This window comes from Hippocampus comes, unplaced genomic scaffold, assembly GCF_001891065.2.
Source record: "Hippocampus comes isolate QL1 unplaced genomic scaffold, H_comes_QL1_v1.1 scaffold473, whole genome shotgun sequence".
NCBI lineage: Eukaryota > Metazoa > Chordata > Actinopteri > Syngnathiformes > Syngnathidae > Hippocampus > Hippocampus comes.
This window is the reverse complement of record NW_017806230.1, coordinates 166,337-182,330: the sequence shown is the minus strand read 5'-3', so window position 1 is coordinate 182,330 and position 15,994 is coordinate 166,337. Positions and strand designations below refer to the sequence as shown.

At 54.4% G+C, this 15,994-nt stretch overlaps 1 protein-coding gene across 1 annotated transcript in view; it reads left to right on the top strand.

The window, feature by feature from the left end:
- Positions 1-1,611: 1,611 nt before the first annotated feature.
- Positions 1,612-15,994, top strand: part of brpf1 (bromodomain and PHD finger containing, 1) — a 16,868-nt gene continuing 2,485 nt past the window's right edge. The window contains exons 1-15 of the mRNA XM_019856362.1: positions 1,612-2,344; positions 4,396-5,180; positions 6,193-6,382; positions 6,752-7,039; positions 7,547-8,064; positions 9,115-9,304; positions 9,394-9,525; positions 9,801-9,929; positions 10,078-10,465; positions 11,450-11,761; positions 13,199-13,477; positions 14,054-14,201; positions 14,563-14,696; positions 14,783-14,898; positions 14,963-15,117. Of these exons, the coding sequence (XP_019711921.1) occupies positions 4,444-5,180; positions 6,193-6,382; positions 6,752-7,039; positions 7,547-8,064; positions 9,115-9,304; positions 9,394-9,525; positions 9,801-9,929; positions 10,078-10,465; positions 11,450-11,761; positions 13,199-13,477; positions 14,054-14,201; positions 14,563-14,696; positions 14,783-14,898; positions 14,963-15,117 (3,716 nt within the window). The 5' untranslated portion in view covers positions 1,612-2,344; positions 4,396-4,443. The remainder of the gene's footprint in view (positions 2,345-4,395; positions 5,181-6,192; positions 6,383-6,751; positions 7,040-7,546; positions 8,065-9,114; positions 9,305-9,393; positions 9,526-9,800; positions 9,930-10,077; positions 10,466-11,449; positions 11,762-13,198; positions 13,478-14,053; positions 14,202-14,562; positions 14,697-14,782; positions 14,899-14,962; positions 15,118-15,994) is intronic.

Genomic DNA, 15,994 nt, shown 5'->3' with positions numbered 1-15,994 from the left:
GGACTGCGTCCCCTCAACGACCGCTTGGAGCCGAACGGAAGGTTTCCTCGGCGAAAGCGAAGACGTGCATGCTTCTTGTCCAGTGTGCTCCTTTTTATCTTTGGCTGAGCACTTTCCATTTCAATCGGGCGCACTTTCAACACTCCATTGGAAGTCCAAAAGCCGTGGCTTTGGTTTCAGAAACCAAATGGTATTCACGTTGACGGAATGTCGTGCCTTGAACCTTCAACTTGTTCTGTCCTTGATTTCACAGCTCACTCGAGTCAAGTCTTTTTCACTGCAGCGGACACGTTTTTTTTTGCTTTACAATGCCATTGTAGCACTGCAATATCGACACAGCAAATGCTCTTGTTCAAACCATCAAATGACTTTTTGGGGGGGGTGGAAACCTCTCCTTTGGCAGTATGCTGTGGTGATGAAAGACGCTGCTGCCACGCAAAAGAAAAATGAATGAAGGGGACAGGACGCCGCCAGCGGACGCGAGCCTCTTTCAGGTCAAACGGTTCTTGTTTTGCTGGTTGTCTCGTTTTCATAGACGGCGGCACAAGATTTGCTCTCGGAGCATCTGGGGGCAACGACCGCATCCAGAGCCGTGTCCGCGGTTCCGTGGGCAGAACGGGGCAGCTGGCGTGCGGAGGCTCTCAAGTGCACCGGCCTTGTCAATGACCTCGTGTGACGTGCGCCAAGGTCGGAACAACGTCAACGAGAAGCACGGCAACGGCGACGCCGCGTCTCAACTGGACAGTTTAGAACGTGGGCAGAAGTTTGGATCTTTTTTTTTTTTAATGCCATGTCATACGAGCCCGTTAGTGACACCAGCAGACGGTACCAAACAGAAAACTCCTGAAACTGAGCGGCATGACTGCCCTTTTGTGTTGCGTCAAGCATTTTTGGTTTTCCTGCCACCGATTGCAAATTGTAGAGTTGAGATTTGCACAATTTTTTTCGTGCGCTTTTATGTTGAAGCGTTTGCCATTCTTACAGCTCAGCAAAAAGCACGGACGTTTTCTTCTCCGTGCGCAAGTCACAACTTAAACCTATCAAGTATCTTTGCAAGCTGTGAATTGTACAGAGTCGTTAACGTGTCAACAGTCTATTTTGTTCAACTTTGTGCAGAGGTGGCTTGGGTGTCACAGTATCAATTCGCTTGGAATTGGGACTTTTGTAGTCATTTATGCAGAATCCTCTTCTTTGGGGAGATATGGTACTTCCGGTTGAAAGAGACTTTTGTTCTCTGGCATTTCTCTCTGGGCGCTTCTGCTTTGTTTTTGTTTGTTCCGCGCAGAGGAAGGTGACTCGCTGGACAAATTTCGGTGGCGGCTGGCGTTCCCTCACAGTTAATACGCTCCCGTTGGGGGAGGGGGGTGGAGATGACTTTGACCTGACACGCTGCGTCACTCATCCGACCCGCTGCACTGTTTGATCGTGTTGAGAGACAAATAAATATTTTCAGTCTGACGGTCACATAGGATTGTTTTGATTTGAAAGGAAGCACCCGGCCACTCTTACTAACGTGTCGGAATGAGCGGCTCAGATGATGGATGGATGGACCGAAGGCACCCGTCTAGTGGTTCATGGGAGACTGGATTAAATGTTTTCAAATTGTTTGATTTTAAGTACGGTACTTTTGAATCAAACCTTTTACAACTCTTACTTTTCAAACATTTATTTCGGTATTTTGTATGACTTGTGCAATATATTTGAATTGAACCGTTTGGGTCGTTACACCCCCACCTGCTTCCATTTTTCAGAGCAGTGGATTACAATACCATGAAATACACTTTTTCGGACTCATTTAAAACATGGTGGCGTCAATATTTTTGGGATTGTTATTTTAGTTTATGAATAAACACGTTCCACCAAGACGGCAGTTTTCGATTTCGTGAGGTCGAAGATGGATATTCAACAAAGCGGCAGATTCGCTCGGACGCGACATGAGAACGATGTTGATCACATGGGATTACAAAGGCCAATTAAACAAGTTGATACGAACCCCCAAAATGTGACCCAGTAACAAAGGCGAAAGCTGAAGGGGGGGGGTGTCTGGGAAAGGTTCCCCGTTTTCCCGCTTTGTGTGTCGAATGTGCGGACGGGCGCCCAAGACGACGGCGTTGTTGGAGCAATGGCGGCCCCCTTTGTGATTCGGCCCAACTGACCGAATCGTTCGTTTCTCCCCGACTTTTTCTTTTTGGATTTCTTTTCCGCACGCAATGCGACGCCCGCGAGAGTACATTGTTTCCTGAAACAACCGCGCGCTCGCCTCAAACGCCGTCTCCTGGGACCTGGGAAACACTCGGCGTCGATGCGTGAGCCTCGAAAGGCTGGGTGCGATGCGATGGAAGGAGTAAGTGAACGTCGCTTGCAATCCGCCAATAAATGAAAGACTGGGAGAATAAAGCAGCGAGCGTTTGGGCCCCACTGAGCGGGCGGCTGCTTTGTGGCGTTTCGTGGCTCGTTGGGGGAACATTAGCTGACGCCGGCAGGCGTAGCGCTAAATTCCAAGCAGAGCGCAATGTTGTCATTCGGATGCTCGGCGGGGACCGAGTCGAGACTGGAGCCGAGCGGTGAGGTGCTCGTCGCGGTTGGAGGGAAAGGCTGATCGAAAGTCAACTTGCAGACCGAATGTCCTTGTTCGCCTTTCGATCGGCTAGAAAGAGTTCCCAAATTCCCCCGCAACGCCCCCAGGTTGGAAGCTAACGAATGCTCGCAAATGCAGTCAACGAGCGTCCCAGATCGCGCGAAACAAGCCGATCGTCGAAAACGCTCGTGTGCTTCTTTTTGTGCTTTTTGCACTTCAGACGCGTGTTCGCTTCTTGAGGCGGAGGGGTGCTCACGAGCTCAATTGCGGCGACAAGTGGCCCCGTGCTACGCTAACGTTAGCTTTGCTGACGTGCGGAAGTTTAGTCCTCAACTCGCTGTTAGTGTACACATGAAGACTGAACGCACGTTTAGCTGCGACAAAACAAAAAAAAGCTCACTCGCCACATACGTGCTGTACACACCCGCCAGGCGAGAATACGTCGATTTCAGTTAGCTTTGTTGACACACTTGACATTCGCCAATACGAAAAGGAAAAAGAAATCAACTTTGGCTATTGCCTCTGGCACGCGTAGCAATGTATTCGGATGTTTTCGTATTGTTTACTTTACACCTCCGACATCATCGCCGGCCACCAGAAACGGCTTTGTTCCCCCCTACTTTAAGCCAACTCGAGTTCGAAAATATGCGAAATATACTACGAGGACCGAAAGACTTTGGAACATAGTCACCATCTAATGCCGTAACTTGGGTGCAAACGAGAGTTGTCCGGTATCACTAAGTGCTTTGTTTGTCTGTGTTTCTGTTGTCTTTGAGTTTCATTCGCAAAACACAAACTTGGAGTTGCACACGGATTTCGTTTTATCGACACCATATGACACGATTTCGAGATGTCTCATGGCACGGTAAAAAAAAACAACACGGTAACATTGAGCAATGCATTTTTTTAAACTCAAATGACATACCAGGTGAAAATAGAGCAATTTTAATATCATTTTTTGTCTTAACATTTCCAGTAAGATAATCATAACAACCATTCCGACATGTGCCAAAACAAAGACAAGAAAGAGCCCTTTAATAGCTTTGCCGTATAACCCAACAATCTGTTTGCCAAGCGCCCCATGAGTCCGATGTTTGGGTCATTTAGTCGGCGCATGAATTTGTTCCTTAGCTTTGGAGTACAGCCAGCGAAGTACCTGCCCAAATATGCAAACATTTCACTTGCACGCGGACGCTTGAAGACCATTGTGTCATCGTCTCACAGCAACTCATTTTAATTTTCTGTCAGCGAGTTTTAGGATGCAAGCCCGGTGTCACAAAAGTTGAAGCATAAACTTCCCCCTTCAATAGCTGATTTACACGAAGCCACACGTGCCGATTCAAATGAAGCGAATGACCAAACGCGATGAAAATGCTCCACGGTCACATCTCAATCGGACTGAAAACGCAGAACCCGAAGTGGGATTTCAAGCAGCTTGTCTCCAAAGAGGCGAGGGCCACACGTGTCTACTTGACCGCGGCGTGTCTGCTGAGCACCTGGCAGTTCCTGGCTTAGACGAACCTCAGCGTGCTGTTGCGCCCTCGCTTCTCGCCCGCCAAGGCTCAAGGTGTTGAGGACGCGGACGACTTGAAGGCAGACGACGAGATGCCCGCGTTCTGCGGACGATCTCGCAAGAGTCTTTCCAGGGGTGCCTCACACTATGGTGGTGGTGGTGGGGGGGATTCTGTCTTTTGTGACACCAGTCAAGGAGCTATTCTGACACCTTTACCCCGCGCGCAACAGACTACAGGGCGGCGTCACCGTGCGCCACGGCAGCGTGCCGCCCACAAGCTTGAAACGTCCCGCCTTGTTTTCAGATGTAAGCCCGAGCAGCGTCCGAGCCGGCCGCGGCCGCCGTTGGCGTGATGGGGCTGGACTTTGACGTCAAGACCTTCTGCCACAACCTGCGGGCCAGCAAGCCGCCTTACGAGTGTCCCGTGGAGAGCTGCCGGAAGGTCTACAAGAGCTACAGCGGCATCGAGTACCACCTGTACCACTATGATCACGACAACCCGCCGCCCGCGCAGGCCGCGCCCCACAAGAAGCGCAAAGGGCGGCCGCCTCGCGCGCCGCTCGCCGGCTCGCTGGATCTGGACGACGGCGACCTCGAGCAAGGGGCGGGGCCGGGGCACGGCGGGAGCTCGCCCCGCAGCCCCGGTCGCTCGGAGCCTTCGCGGTCCCCCGGCAGGGACGCCATGACCTACGCCCAGGCGCAGCGCATGGTGGAGCTGGAAATCCAAGGGCGCGTTCACCGCATCAGCATCTTCGAGAACATCGACGTCGTGTCGGAGGAGGACAGCGACGGCGAAGACGACCCGCCGTCCGTCCCGGGCGTCCACTCGGCGGGGGTGTGCAACGGGAGCGACGGCGGAGGCGGCGAGGCCGGGGGCGCCGGCAACGAGCGGCCCGACGTTCCGTCCTCCAACGGGGGCAAAGCCACGCCCAAGTCTGGCAAGCATAAAAGCAAAGAAAAGAAGAAGGAGGGCTCGGCCTATCACCACGGCGCCCAGTCGGGCCCCGCCGTCAAGCTGCCGGAGGCCGTCTTCCGCGAACTGGACCAAGACAGGCCCGACGCGCCCCCGCGCCCGTCCTCTTACTACAGGTCAGATTTGCCGATTTTAAGAATGGATTCATGAACGAATCGGATTCCAAACAAACAAACAAACAGACAAAAAGGGACATACTATTTCAAATCGACAGTGCAGAAAATGTCAATCGTTGATTCGGTCTTTGCTTGGGTCCAAAACGTGTCAGAAAATGTTGTTTTCCTAAGTCAAAGCAGAATCCGGGTGTCCAAATTCATCGATGAATCAAGTCATTTGTCATCAAATCACGATTTAGCTCATGGAGCCAACATCAATCTCTCTTGTGTGTTGCTGCTTCATTTTCGAAAAGGAATAAAAAGCCACTTGGGCTGCTTGCGTGGAAGACGACAGAAATCAGAGAAGAGTGACAGTGGAGTGGTTGAAATTGGAGCAGGTGGACAAGTAAAAATAAGTGATTTGTCTCACAGTGGAGAAATTCCCAATTTCCAGCAGCAAAATTATGAAAGGGAGAAAGTCGAAGACAAAAAGTCGATCAATTCAATAGATATAAAACAAGGTCTCCAAATAAGTCATGGATCGTACGTCAAAAGAGTTGTCCTTGAATCGGTTCTCTCTCGTCGCATCGTCCTCTACATTTTGGGCTATTTGGCAACCAGGCTCATCTTCTCCAAATTTGGAAACATTGCCGTACGCAATTGATTGCAAGAAGTTCTCACCTCTTTGGCTTTTTGCGTGCTCTCTCGCAAAGGCCCCGAGATGCCAAAGCCTTTCCGAACTAGCCAAGTGCTGCCGTTGGGGTCAAGGAAGTTTGTCGAAGTGATGGCGCCGCCTCGCTCGGCCCCGCCTCTTCCAGGCGCACCGACGCGGCATTTTCTGTGGGCCAATTTCGGGGTGTTGAAATTCATTTGGATCGCGTTGCAGAAGTCCGCTTGCCTCCGTCGAAAAGTGTACGCGACGAGGACCTCGACTTTGTATGTTGGGGAGGAGCTAAGTGTAGCCTGGGTTGGGAGTGGGCGCGTACAAGGTGGCGTCCGTGTGACTCGCGCCGCCGCGGGCGTTTGGCTTCAGGTACATGGACAAGTCCGTGGAGGAGCTGGACGAGGAGGTGGAGTACGACATCGACGAGGAGGACTACATCTGGCTGGACATCATGAACGACAAGCGGCGGATGGACGGCGTCACGCCCATTCCTCAGGAGGTCTTCGAGTACCTCATGGACCGTCTCGAGAAGGAGTCCTACTTTGAAAGCCACAACAAGGTACCGCAGCAAGCGGAGCACTGCGAGGTGCGAGCCCACCGAGCGGCGAGTTACGTTCCGCAACGCCATTTGCAGCCGCGCTCCTTTCCGTTTTTAATCGGAGCCATTCTTGCTCTTTTCTCGGGGGTTGGGGGCGGCTTTAAACCGGCGCTCGCTGCTTCGCGATGACTTGGCCCGTGTCTTGAATCGTTGAACATCAATACGCAGGCCGGTCGTCATACGGACGTCGGCGCGTTTTCGTCGACGTCGAGGCTTCCGCTTGCGCTGTTGACTTGACTGCGGAGCTGCAAACCAAGAAGCGTCCGTCCGAGGGAACGGATCGCTCGCCGACCTCCGCGTCTCACGTCGGCCGACTTTGCTTTCTACCAGGCGGACCCGAGCACCCTGATCGACGAGGACGCCGTCTGCTGCATTTGCAACGACGGCGATTGTCAGAACAGCAACGTGATCCTCTTCTGCGACATGTGCAACCTGGCCGTCCACCAGGAGTGCTACGGCGTGCCGTACATCCCGGAGGGCCAGTGGTTGTGTCGTCGCTGCCTGCAGTCGCCCAGTCGAGCGGTGGACTGCGCCCTGTGCCCCAACAAGGGAGGAGCCTTCAAACAGACGGACGACGCGCGCTGGGCTCACGTGGTGTGCGCCCTCTGGATCCCGGAGGTCAGCTTCCATGTAGCCGACACAACCCCGAGGGGCGCGCGTAGGTTTTCTTTCCCTTTCAAACGCGCAAGTTAAAAGCATCGCCGTCGCTAGGAAACGGAAAGCCACGGTCTCGAGTTGCGCCTGGGAACGTCGCTCGGTTGAAAAGAGACGCTTTTCAACGCAACGTCCTTGAAAGTGAAATGTTCCGCGTGGCGATCTGACGAATCGTATTGCATAAGCGACCGCGCGCCCGATGACAGTGCGACCGTTTGCTATGGTGGATACTGCAACGGGAATTCGTTTTGAGCAAAAGTACCCCGTACCAAAAAAAAAAAAAAATGGTGCCAACCGGACGCGGTCCGCGGAGCCTCGACTTTTGTCCCGCCTCTGCGTTATTCGGACCCATCCGCAGTATGTCACCGAATCGCCCATCCTTAGGCCGCGGCGAGAGCATTCCGGCACCGGCATTTGACACTCATTGCGCGCCCTCCGCTTTCGATTTTTTTTTTCTTTGCCGCTGGTCAGGTGTGCTTCGCAAACACCGTCTTCCTGGAGCCCATCGACAGCATCGAGCACATCCCCCCCGCGCGCTGGAAGCTGACCTGCTACATCTGCAAGCAGCGGGGCTCCGGCGCCTGCATTCAGTGCCACAAAGCCAACTGTTACACCGCCTTCCACGTCACCTGCGCGCAGCAAGCGGGCCTCTACATGAAAATGGAGCCCGTCCGAGAGACGGGGGCCAACGGAACCTCTTTCAGCGTCCGCAAGACGGCCTACTGCGACATCCACACGCCTCCCGGATCGGCCCGGCCCGCGGGGGGGCCGGGCGGCGCCAGCGCGGGCTCCTCGCAGAGCGAAGGCGAACCGGAGGACGACGACGAGCCCGCCGCGGGCCACGACGACGACTCCAGGGGCTGGAGCTCGGAGCGGGCCAAGCGGGCCAAGGCCAAGTCTCGGCTGAAGATGAAGAGAGCCAGGAAGATCTTGGCCGAGAGACGAGCGGCCGCTCCCGTGGTGTCCGTCCCCTGCATACCCCCTCACAGGTACTGCGCGGCGCCGTCACGCACGCACGTTAGGCCCGTAAGTTGGGCCGAGGGGTTGTTGGGCTTTGGGGGGGGGGATTTCAGCCTCAACGGAACTGCACAATCCAAATCCGTTTGGAACACCATTTCACCTTCTTTCAACTTTTGACTTCATTTTAATGTCGTTTTCAGTCCAGTCTTGAGCATCAAACGAATTCAAGTTTTAGTCCGAATTTAGTCATCTGATGGTATTTTCGTCGACGAAATCAATAGTTCATGTCGCCGACGTTGTCTCTCAGCAAACATGACAACTTTGAGACAGAAAAGCGTCGCACCTCTTTGGAAGAAGAGAAATGTTGAAATGACAATATTAAGCTACCTTTAAACCGAGCAATTCGTTTAAAAAAAAAGTGCGAAATGTCCCCAGATGAATGACGATGAACGGAACCACGTCTGAACACAAAGGTTGCATTGCACGGACCTCGCTGCCGCCAACGCAACTGACGTTGATTGCGAACTCACCGAAAATGATGCGCACGCAGCCGACCATGCTGAGCAAACGGCCCGAAAATGACTTTTGCTCGGCGGTCGGGGCGAGTCCTGTGGGCAGGTTGCGACTGGAGACGGACAGAAAGAGTCACGGAAAGGCATACGGGTGGAAGTGCCAGCTTGGAAATGTCCAGGCGTCTGACGCCTCTTGTGAATTTGGCCCTTCAGCTCCTTGTTAACAGAACAGGAACTCGTACTCAATGGAAGAGAATGTGCGAGTGCCGATAGCGGCGCTCTCTGGAGCTATCGGATACTCATAGAGGCTGCCGCCGATACCGGCCACCGATACTTGAAACGACAACAGCCCAAAAAGTCCTCGCCGTCACGAGTTGGACCTCAACTACGGAAAAAGTGGGCGAAAAAGCTTGAGAGAGTTGGGCATGACGACGCGGGGGTCAAATTGGCTTGCGCTAAAAGATTCTGCTGCGTTTTCCGGCGATCCTGAAATTTGACAAGAACGCACCACCCACGACAACCAAATCCGCTGAAGCAAGCTCATTTCTGATGTTTGATTTGATTCAGGCTGAGCAAAATCACCAGCAACTTAACGGTACCCAGGAAGAGCCAGTTCATGCAACGGCTTCACAGCTACTGGACCCTGAAGAGGCAAAGCCGCAACGGCGTCCCGCTGCTGCGACGCCTTCAAACGCACCTGCAGTCCCAACGGCACCCGGAGCCCGTCCCGCCGCAGCCGTCGGCCCAACTTCCCGCGGTACGTCGCCGGCTGCTCCGTTCGCGGCCGCTCGGTGGTCTCTCGCTGACCGCGCGTCACCCCGTCCGCGTTTGATCTCGCCGCTGCAGAGGGACTGCGAGGAGAAACAAACGGTTCTGAAGGAGCAACTGAAGGCGTGGCAGCGACTGCGACACGACTTGGAGAGAGCCCGGCTGCTCGTGGAACTCATCCGCAAGAGAGAAAAACTCAAGAGGGAGACGGTGAGACGAGACGCGATGCGCGCGGGTGATTGAAATTCGCCAAAGTGCTCCCAAAATTCCTTCCACCAAGTCAGGAGCTCGTTGTCCCATAAGTTAACTGCGATAAAGCGACGGGCTGAAGACCGAAACGCCGTTCCGCTCGACAGCAAGAGGCACGAACGGAGCCGTGTCTCAACTCGGGTGACGTTTTAAAGGCCGCAAGTTGGGTGTAAGCGACGTGCATGACGAGTGCGCTCTCTCGAACTGGCGGTGCCGTCTCCTTTTTCTGTTTTCAGATTAAAATGCAGCAGATGGCGCTGGAGATGCAACTGACTCCCCTCCTGGTGCTGCTGAGGAGCACGCTGGACCAGTTGCAGGAGAGAGACACCAACAACTTCTTCACCGAGCCCGTTCCTCTCGCGGAGGTCAGTCGCCGTGCGGGTTGGCCGTCGAGAGCGCGTCCCGCGGGAACCCGCCTTCCGTCGCCGCGCTTCTCGTTTTTCTAGCCGCGTCGTGCGAACCCCGGGCTTTCCGCATCGGCGGCAAAACCGCTTTTGCCCGCTGTGGCCGCAGGTGCCGGACTACCTGGACCATATTGACACGCCCATGGACTTCCAGACCATGTGGAACCTTCTGGAATCCCACCGCTATCTGACTTTTGAGGCGTTCGAGGGCGACTTTGGTCTGATTGTCAACAACTGCCTCAAGTACAACGCCAAGGACACGGTGTTCTACCGGGCCGCCCTGCGCCTCCGAGAGATGGGCGGGGTGGTCATCAGGAGCGCCAGGCGGCAAGCGGACAGGATCGGCTTCGACTACGAGACCGGCATGCACCTGCCCCGGGAGGCCAGTCCCGACACCCGACGGGCGCTGGAGAGGGAGAGGGAGAGGGAGCGCCAGCGGGAGCGGGAACGCGAGCGAGAGCGAGAACGAGACTGGCCGCTGTCGTCCAATGAAGACGGTGAGCCGGCCGCTGCGTTCTGGGCGACTCCAGACAAAACTAGCCTGTCATCCTTGAACGCGCGCAAAACACAAGTCGCTTTGCCCCGCGACACCTGCTCCGCACACACACAAACACACAGAAAACTAATTTCAGATGGAATTTCTTTTTGGATGAACTTCTCCATTTGAGCTCCTCCGCACTTTTGAATGCATTGTCTTATTCCGCTCCTTTTCGACAACAAGGAGCTGAGCTGCGCAATATGCGACGGCTGCGCCAGAAATGTCCAGGTCGAATTAGAATTCAGGTTTTCATCGCGCTGGTAACGTTGCGCCCGAGCTCTGGACGATTGCTAAACGCTACGTCGCCATCAAACAAGGCACGGGTCGGATTCGAGTCGGATTTGCACATTTGTGAGTGGCGTACTTGCAATTAGCATTAGTAGCAGCCTAAAAAAAAAAAAAAAGCACCCCAAAAAACGCTGAATTGGAATTTTCTGAGCTGACGTTTGAAGCATCGTCTTGCTGAATCAGGGCCGCCCGATGCGTCCATCCGCAGAATGCTCCCGAGTGGATCGCGAGGGGGACATGGGGGCGTGCGTGCGTATTATTCATACGGTATATTTTGCTGTTTGTGCGCACTGCACCCGTAGCATCCCACCCGTTTCGCTTTCACCCCAAAAGTAGTTTTCAAAAATTGGGTCACCTTGAATCGACGGTGGCGCGCGATCCGCATCGCCGCAAGTAGCTAGCGCTCAGCGGTCTGCCCTTGCCGCTTCTCATCAGAGCTGTTGCCAGAACCCTTTTTTTTTTTTTAAATTATTATGCTTCTCATTCCAAGTTTGTTTCCCCTGCGATTCACCGGAAGCTTCGGACAGTCCGCCTCACCTCGTGCGTTCAAAAGTTTCGGGGCGGCCCGATGAAGTTGACTGGTAGTTTTCAGGCAAAAGCTGAATGTGCTTCACGCGCCGCTCAAGTCTTTGTGGCCGCGTCGATCCCTCCGTAGAGCTCCTGGTGCCGGAGAACAGGCGGCGGTTGCCTCTGGAGGAGCAGCTGCACTACGTGCAGGCGCGTCTGGAGGAGGCCAACTCGGGGAAGCACAGCATCGGCCAGTCCCGCCGAGCCAAAGCTCTCCGCAAGGAGCTCAGCATCATCAAGAGGAAACTGGCGCACCAGCGAGAAGGCGCCCTGGGCGGGGCCCGGGATTCTCTCGGGGGAGGGCCCGGCGCCGATCGAGGTTCGCTCCCGCATCGCCCCTCGTCGGCGGGCCACCACGACGAAGGCGAAGAGAGCAGCAGTCAAGAGCTGGGCGGCAAGGGTCGGTACCGCCGTCGCTCGCGTTCTCGCCGATTCGCCTCTCCCCGAGTTGCTGAAAAGCTCACACTTTGCGTTCCTTTCGGAAAGGCCCCGAGGCGCGCGGTACGGCGCCGCAGCCCCGTCCAATCGCAAAGTCGCGCGGTCTTAGATCTCTCTGTTGTGGAAGGCCCCAGCACGCTGTCGAAAGCCGCCAATTTCGATGGCTCTTGACAATAGGCGACATCTTGATTTCCGTTGCGCTCTCGCAACAGAATAGAACTGATCACTGCAACGCCCGGAGAGCCGCAGTCCCCCACTTGGTCGCTCTTTCTTGAATCTCGGGCGCGTGACAAACCCGATGAGCTCGCTTATGCCGGAGCTGATGTGGAGCCCGGCTCACACCCAGACGATGACGCGCCGTCAGTTCCCGCTTCTTGTCATTCTGGAAGGCACTCACTCGTATTGACTTGATTTTGTCTTTCAATACGTAGACACTGTTTTTAATCCGTTTCAAATGCGGAGGAAGGGTAGGAGAGGAAGAGTGTTGTTCTATACGGTGTCTGTGTCCCACATTTTCACCCGCATCTTGACTGCGAGAGTCAAGCTGAAGCGTTGTGTCGTGGGAAGGAGGGAAGATTAGCCTGTGCTCAAAGCCTTTGTCGCATGTGCCCGGCCGGGCACCACCTCGATCTATCAATCTCAGTGGTTCTTCACCTTGTTCGAGGTACCGAACCCGACCGCTTCGTATGCACGTTCACCGAACCCTTGGTGGAAAAGAAAAATCTGATTGGAGAAGTGTTCCTTCAGTTTTGCCGGCGCGAGACAAGAGTTGTCCAACTTGGCGTGACAAAACACGCAGATAGGATGACGCTGAGTCCCATCACGCTCCGTGATGTGGTACATAGAATGTATTAAAATGTTCCAAAAAAAAAAAAAATCACACGATGTACTATTGCAACAGTCACACGTTGACTACTGAGCCAAGTAAATTTCCCGCTGCACTGATTGCACGAGCAATGTCATATGATCATCTGCATCCAGTGATGGCCAAGCGGGCGTGTCCTAACTCATTGGCATGTTGAGTCGGTTGTGTCTTAACCTCCATGGCAGAGTCTCTGTTGAACCCCTGAGACGATTCACCGAACCCCCGGGTTCGATAGAACCCAGGTGAAGAACCGCTGACATATCCATATATATATATATATATATTCTTTCTCTTCCAGAAATCCAATCTTTGCAAATTTGTTTTTTTAAAATGTTTCTCGTGGTGATGTTGGGAGACAAGTTTGAGATTCAATTGTTTGGGATTGTGTGTTGTGTATTTAGAGTGTAAACTACAGATAAAGGCAGGAATAAAATTTCGGGGGATTGTCGATTCAGTTCGATTCAGTTTTTTTTTTTGTTTGAGCCCCATTTCATATTTGTTGTTGTTGTTGTTGTTGTTGGTCACTCTCACCAGATCTGAGCGTGTCGTCGTCCGCCTTGGCTCCGGAGGTGGGCCGCCGGACGTCCGTTCTCTTCTCCAAGAAGAATCCCAAAATGGCCGGCCCTCCCAAAAGACCCGGACGCCCCCCGAAAAACCGGGATCCGGGCTACGTGGCCGCAGGGGTCGCCCCCAGCCCCATCGGGCCCCCTCAGTTGCCCATGCTGTCGCCGGGCAGGCAAAGGAAGCGTCCCCGCAGCCCCCGCACCAGCTCCACCTCCGACAGCGACAGCGACAATGACGATCTGCTGCCGGGTACGTTTTAGCTGATGTTCTCTTTTTTTCAATCCTTTTTTTCTACTCCAGCCAACTCCCAAAATTACTTGGCTTTCCTGGTAGTGACCAACATTAAAATAATGTCGCCTATATAGCTGTACCGCAATAAATGATGTTCGAAAAGATTACGTGGAAATCCAAGTGAGCTGTACTGGCAGAACTTACTGGATTAAACAAAAAAACGTTTCCGTTTCATTCAGTACTTCTTCTTCTTCGATATACCACTAGAGGGCGCTTTATTGGTACCCGCGCCACACGTGGGAAATCGCTGCATCGGATCAAATGGCAGCTGATTTGTACCGCGTGTCCGTCTTTGTCTTTGTACTTGTGATGATGTCCGGCTTTGCTTCGGGGATGATGCCTTTTTCTTTGTCAAAGCTCGTCGTCATCGCGTACTCTTCAAGGTGCCATGAAATCAAGTTGCTCTTCGTCCCCGCGGAGCGCGCCGGCCGGATGCTGTCGTGGACACGTTCCAATGAGCGGCGTCAACTTGCATCGCGTATCCCGTCATCTGTCAGGCCCGCGTCGCCTCAACATTTCCACTCCGATGCGCAGGTCTGCCGAGCAACGGATTCGATGGGGGGAACCAGCCCGTGACGGAGAGCTTCCGCGTGTACCGAAACGACACGCGTCTTCCGCGCTCCAGCTCCGACTCCGAGTCCACCAGCAGCAGCAGCAGCAGCGCCGCCTCGGACCGGACCAGGTCAGATGTCCCTTCTTGCGGGGCGCGATGGAGCGCTGACCAACGCGGGGGCCGGCCTTGCCGTCTCATTGAAGAATGACGCCAAAATGGCACATCTTCATCGAGACCTTTTCAAGCCCGCGTTTGAAACGGGTGGTGAATGTTTGTGAACTCCCCCGAAAACCAAATCGCAGGAGGAAGTACCGCGCGCAGTTCATCTCCACGCCCGCGGCTTTAAGAGGCGGGGCCTGCAGGGTTTCAAACGCGGCCGGCCGTGGGGCCCGTTGTTCTTGCCTTTGTTTTTACGGCGGTGGGAAGCCCAAATCGCAATGGCGATCGCGTTCGTGCCGTCACGGACCCGGTTCTCCTCTTGTGTCGACAGCACGACGCCGTCGAAGCAGGGCCGCGGAAAGGCGTCCTTCTCGCGCTCCGCCTTCCAGGAGGACAGCAGCGAGGAGACCTCCGGCACGGAAAACGAGTCGTACTCGGTCGGAGGCTCCCGGGGAGTTTCGCACCGTGAGTCTGGGGGGAGCGGGGCAGACGAGAAGGTGGGCCAGCAGGTGGCGTCGCGCTCACCCCGCCCCTTTTTTTGTGCCCGTCAGTCGTGCGCGGGCGGGCGCGGGCGGGATGCTGGATGACGTCGGACGACTACGCGTCGTTGGAGGCGCTGGACTTGGTGTGGGCCAAGTGCCGAGGCTACCCTTCGTATCCCGCCTTGGTGAGTCCCGCGCGACGTTCGGCTGCGGCCGCGCCGCCTTGAACACGGTGACGCCTGTGTGCAGATCATCGACCCCAAAATGCCCCGGGAGGGCGTGTTCCACCGCGGCGTCCCCATCCCCGTGCCCCCGCTGGACGTTCTCAAACTCGGGGAGCAAATGACCCAGGAAGCCCGCGAGCACCTCTTCCTGGTCCTCTTCTTCGACAACAAGAGAACCTGGTGAGCGCTTCAGTCGTCTTTATTCCGCCAAAGGTGTCTCCACGGTTCTCGTCCACGTTTTGACCTTCGCGGCAGCAAGGAAAGGCAACTTTAGTTCCAGTTGGCAGTGTGCTCTTAGTCGCATCTGCGCACTACGGTGTGCCCCCCCCACCCTTTGCCTTCAATTGGGTCAGGAGGCGTCTCTCCAATCGTCTTTTGCCCCGGAAATGACTGACGTGACCGTTTCCGACAGCTTCTGCCACACGACCCTGTTCTGTGGCTACAGTTTGTTCTTGACCGATGCCGAACGCAAATCATGCGCTGCAGCCGCAAACCATCAAATTAGGGATGAGCAACCGTTACTTTGGCAAATTTTGACCGTACTGCTATTATGGAGGCCAAATGCAATACTGTATATACAGTATAGATTTATTATTTTTATTATTTCTTTTTTCCCCCCTGCTCATGCAAGTCAATGCTCCTTGGCTTGATGGAAAAATGTTTGTGGCATGTCGCCTGCATGTCAGTTCGGAAATCTTTGCGAGTCCGTTTGAAGGTACTTGCCGGTCCAAATATTTGGACTCCGCATTGGCAGCAGCGTCACGCTTGCATCGTGCAGTGTGTGTGTGTTTGATCAAATGGATTCCTGCGTGCGTTCAGCATTTTCAAATGCCAGCAGGATGATTTTCATCCAGGCCAAAAAGACGCAAAACGCTCCTCACAAGTGTCTGGAATTTGACAGGTGCGGCCACGCGGCAGCCGCTGTGTGTCCTCCCTCTAGTGGTGCACAAAAGAATCTTTGCCCAAGTCAAGAAGAGGGCAGGCATTCTTGATCTGGCGCTGACAGAGCAGCTGCAGCTGGAACAAAGTGCTGACCGAACATTGGAACCCCCCCCCC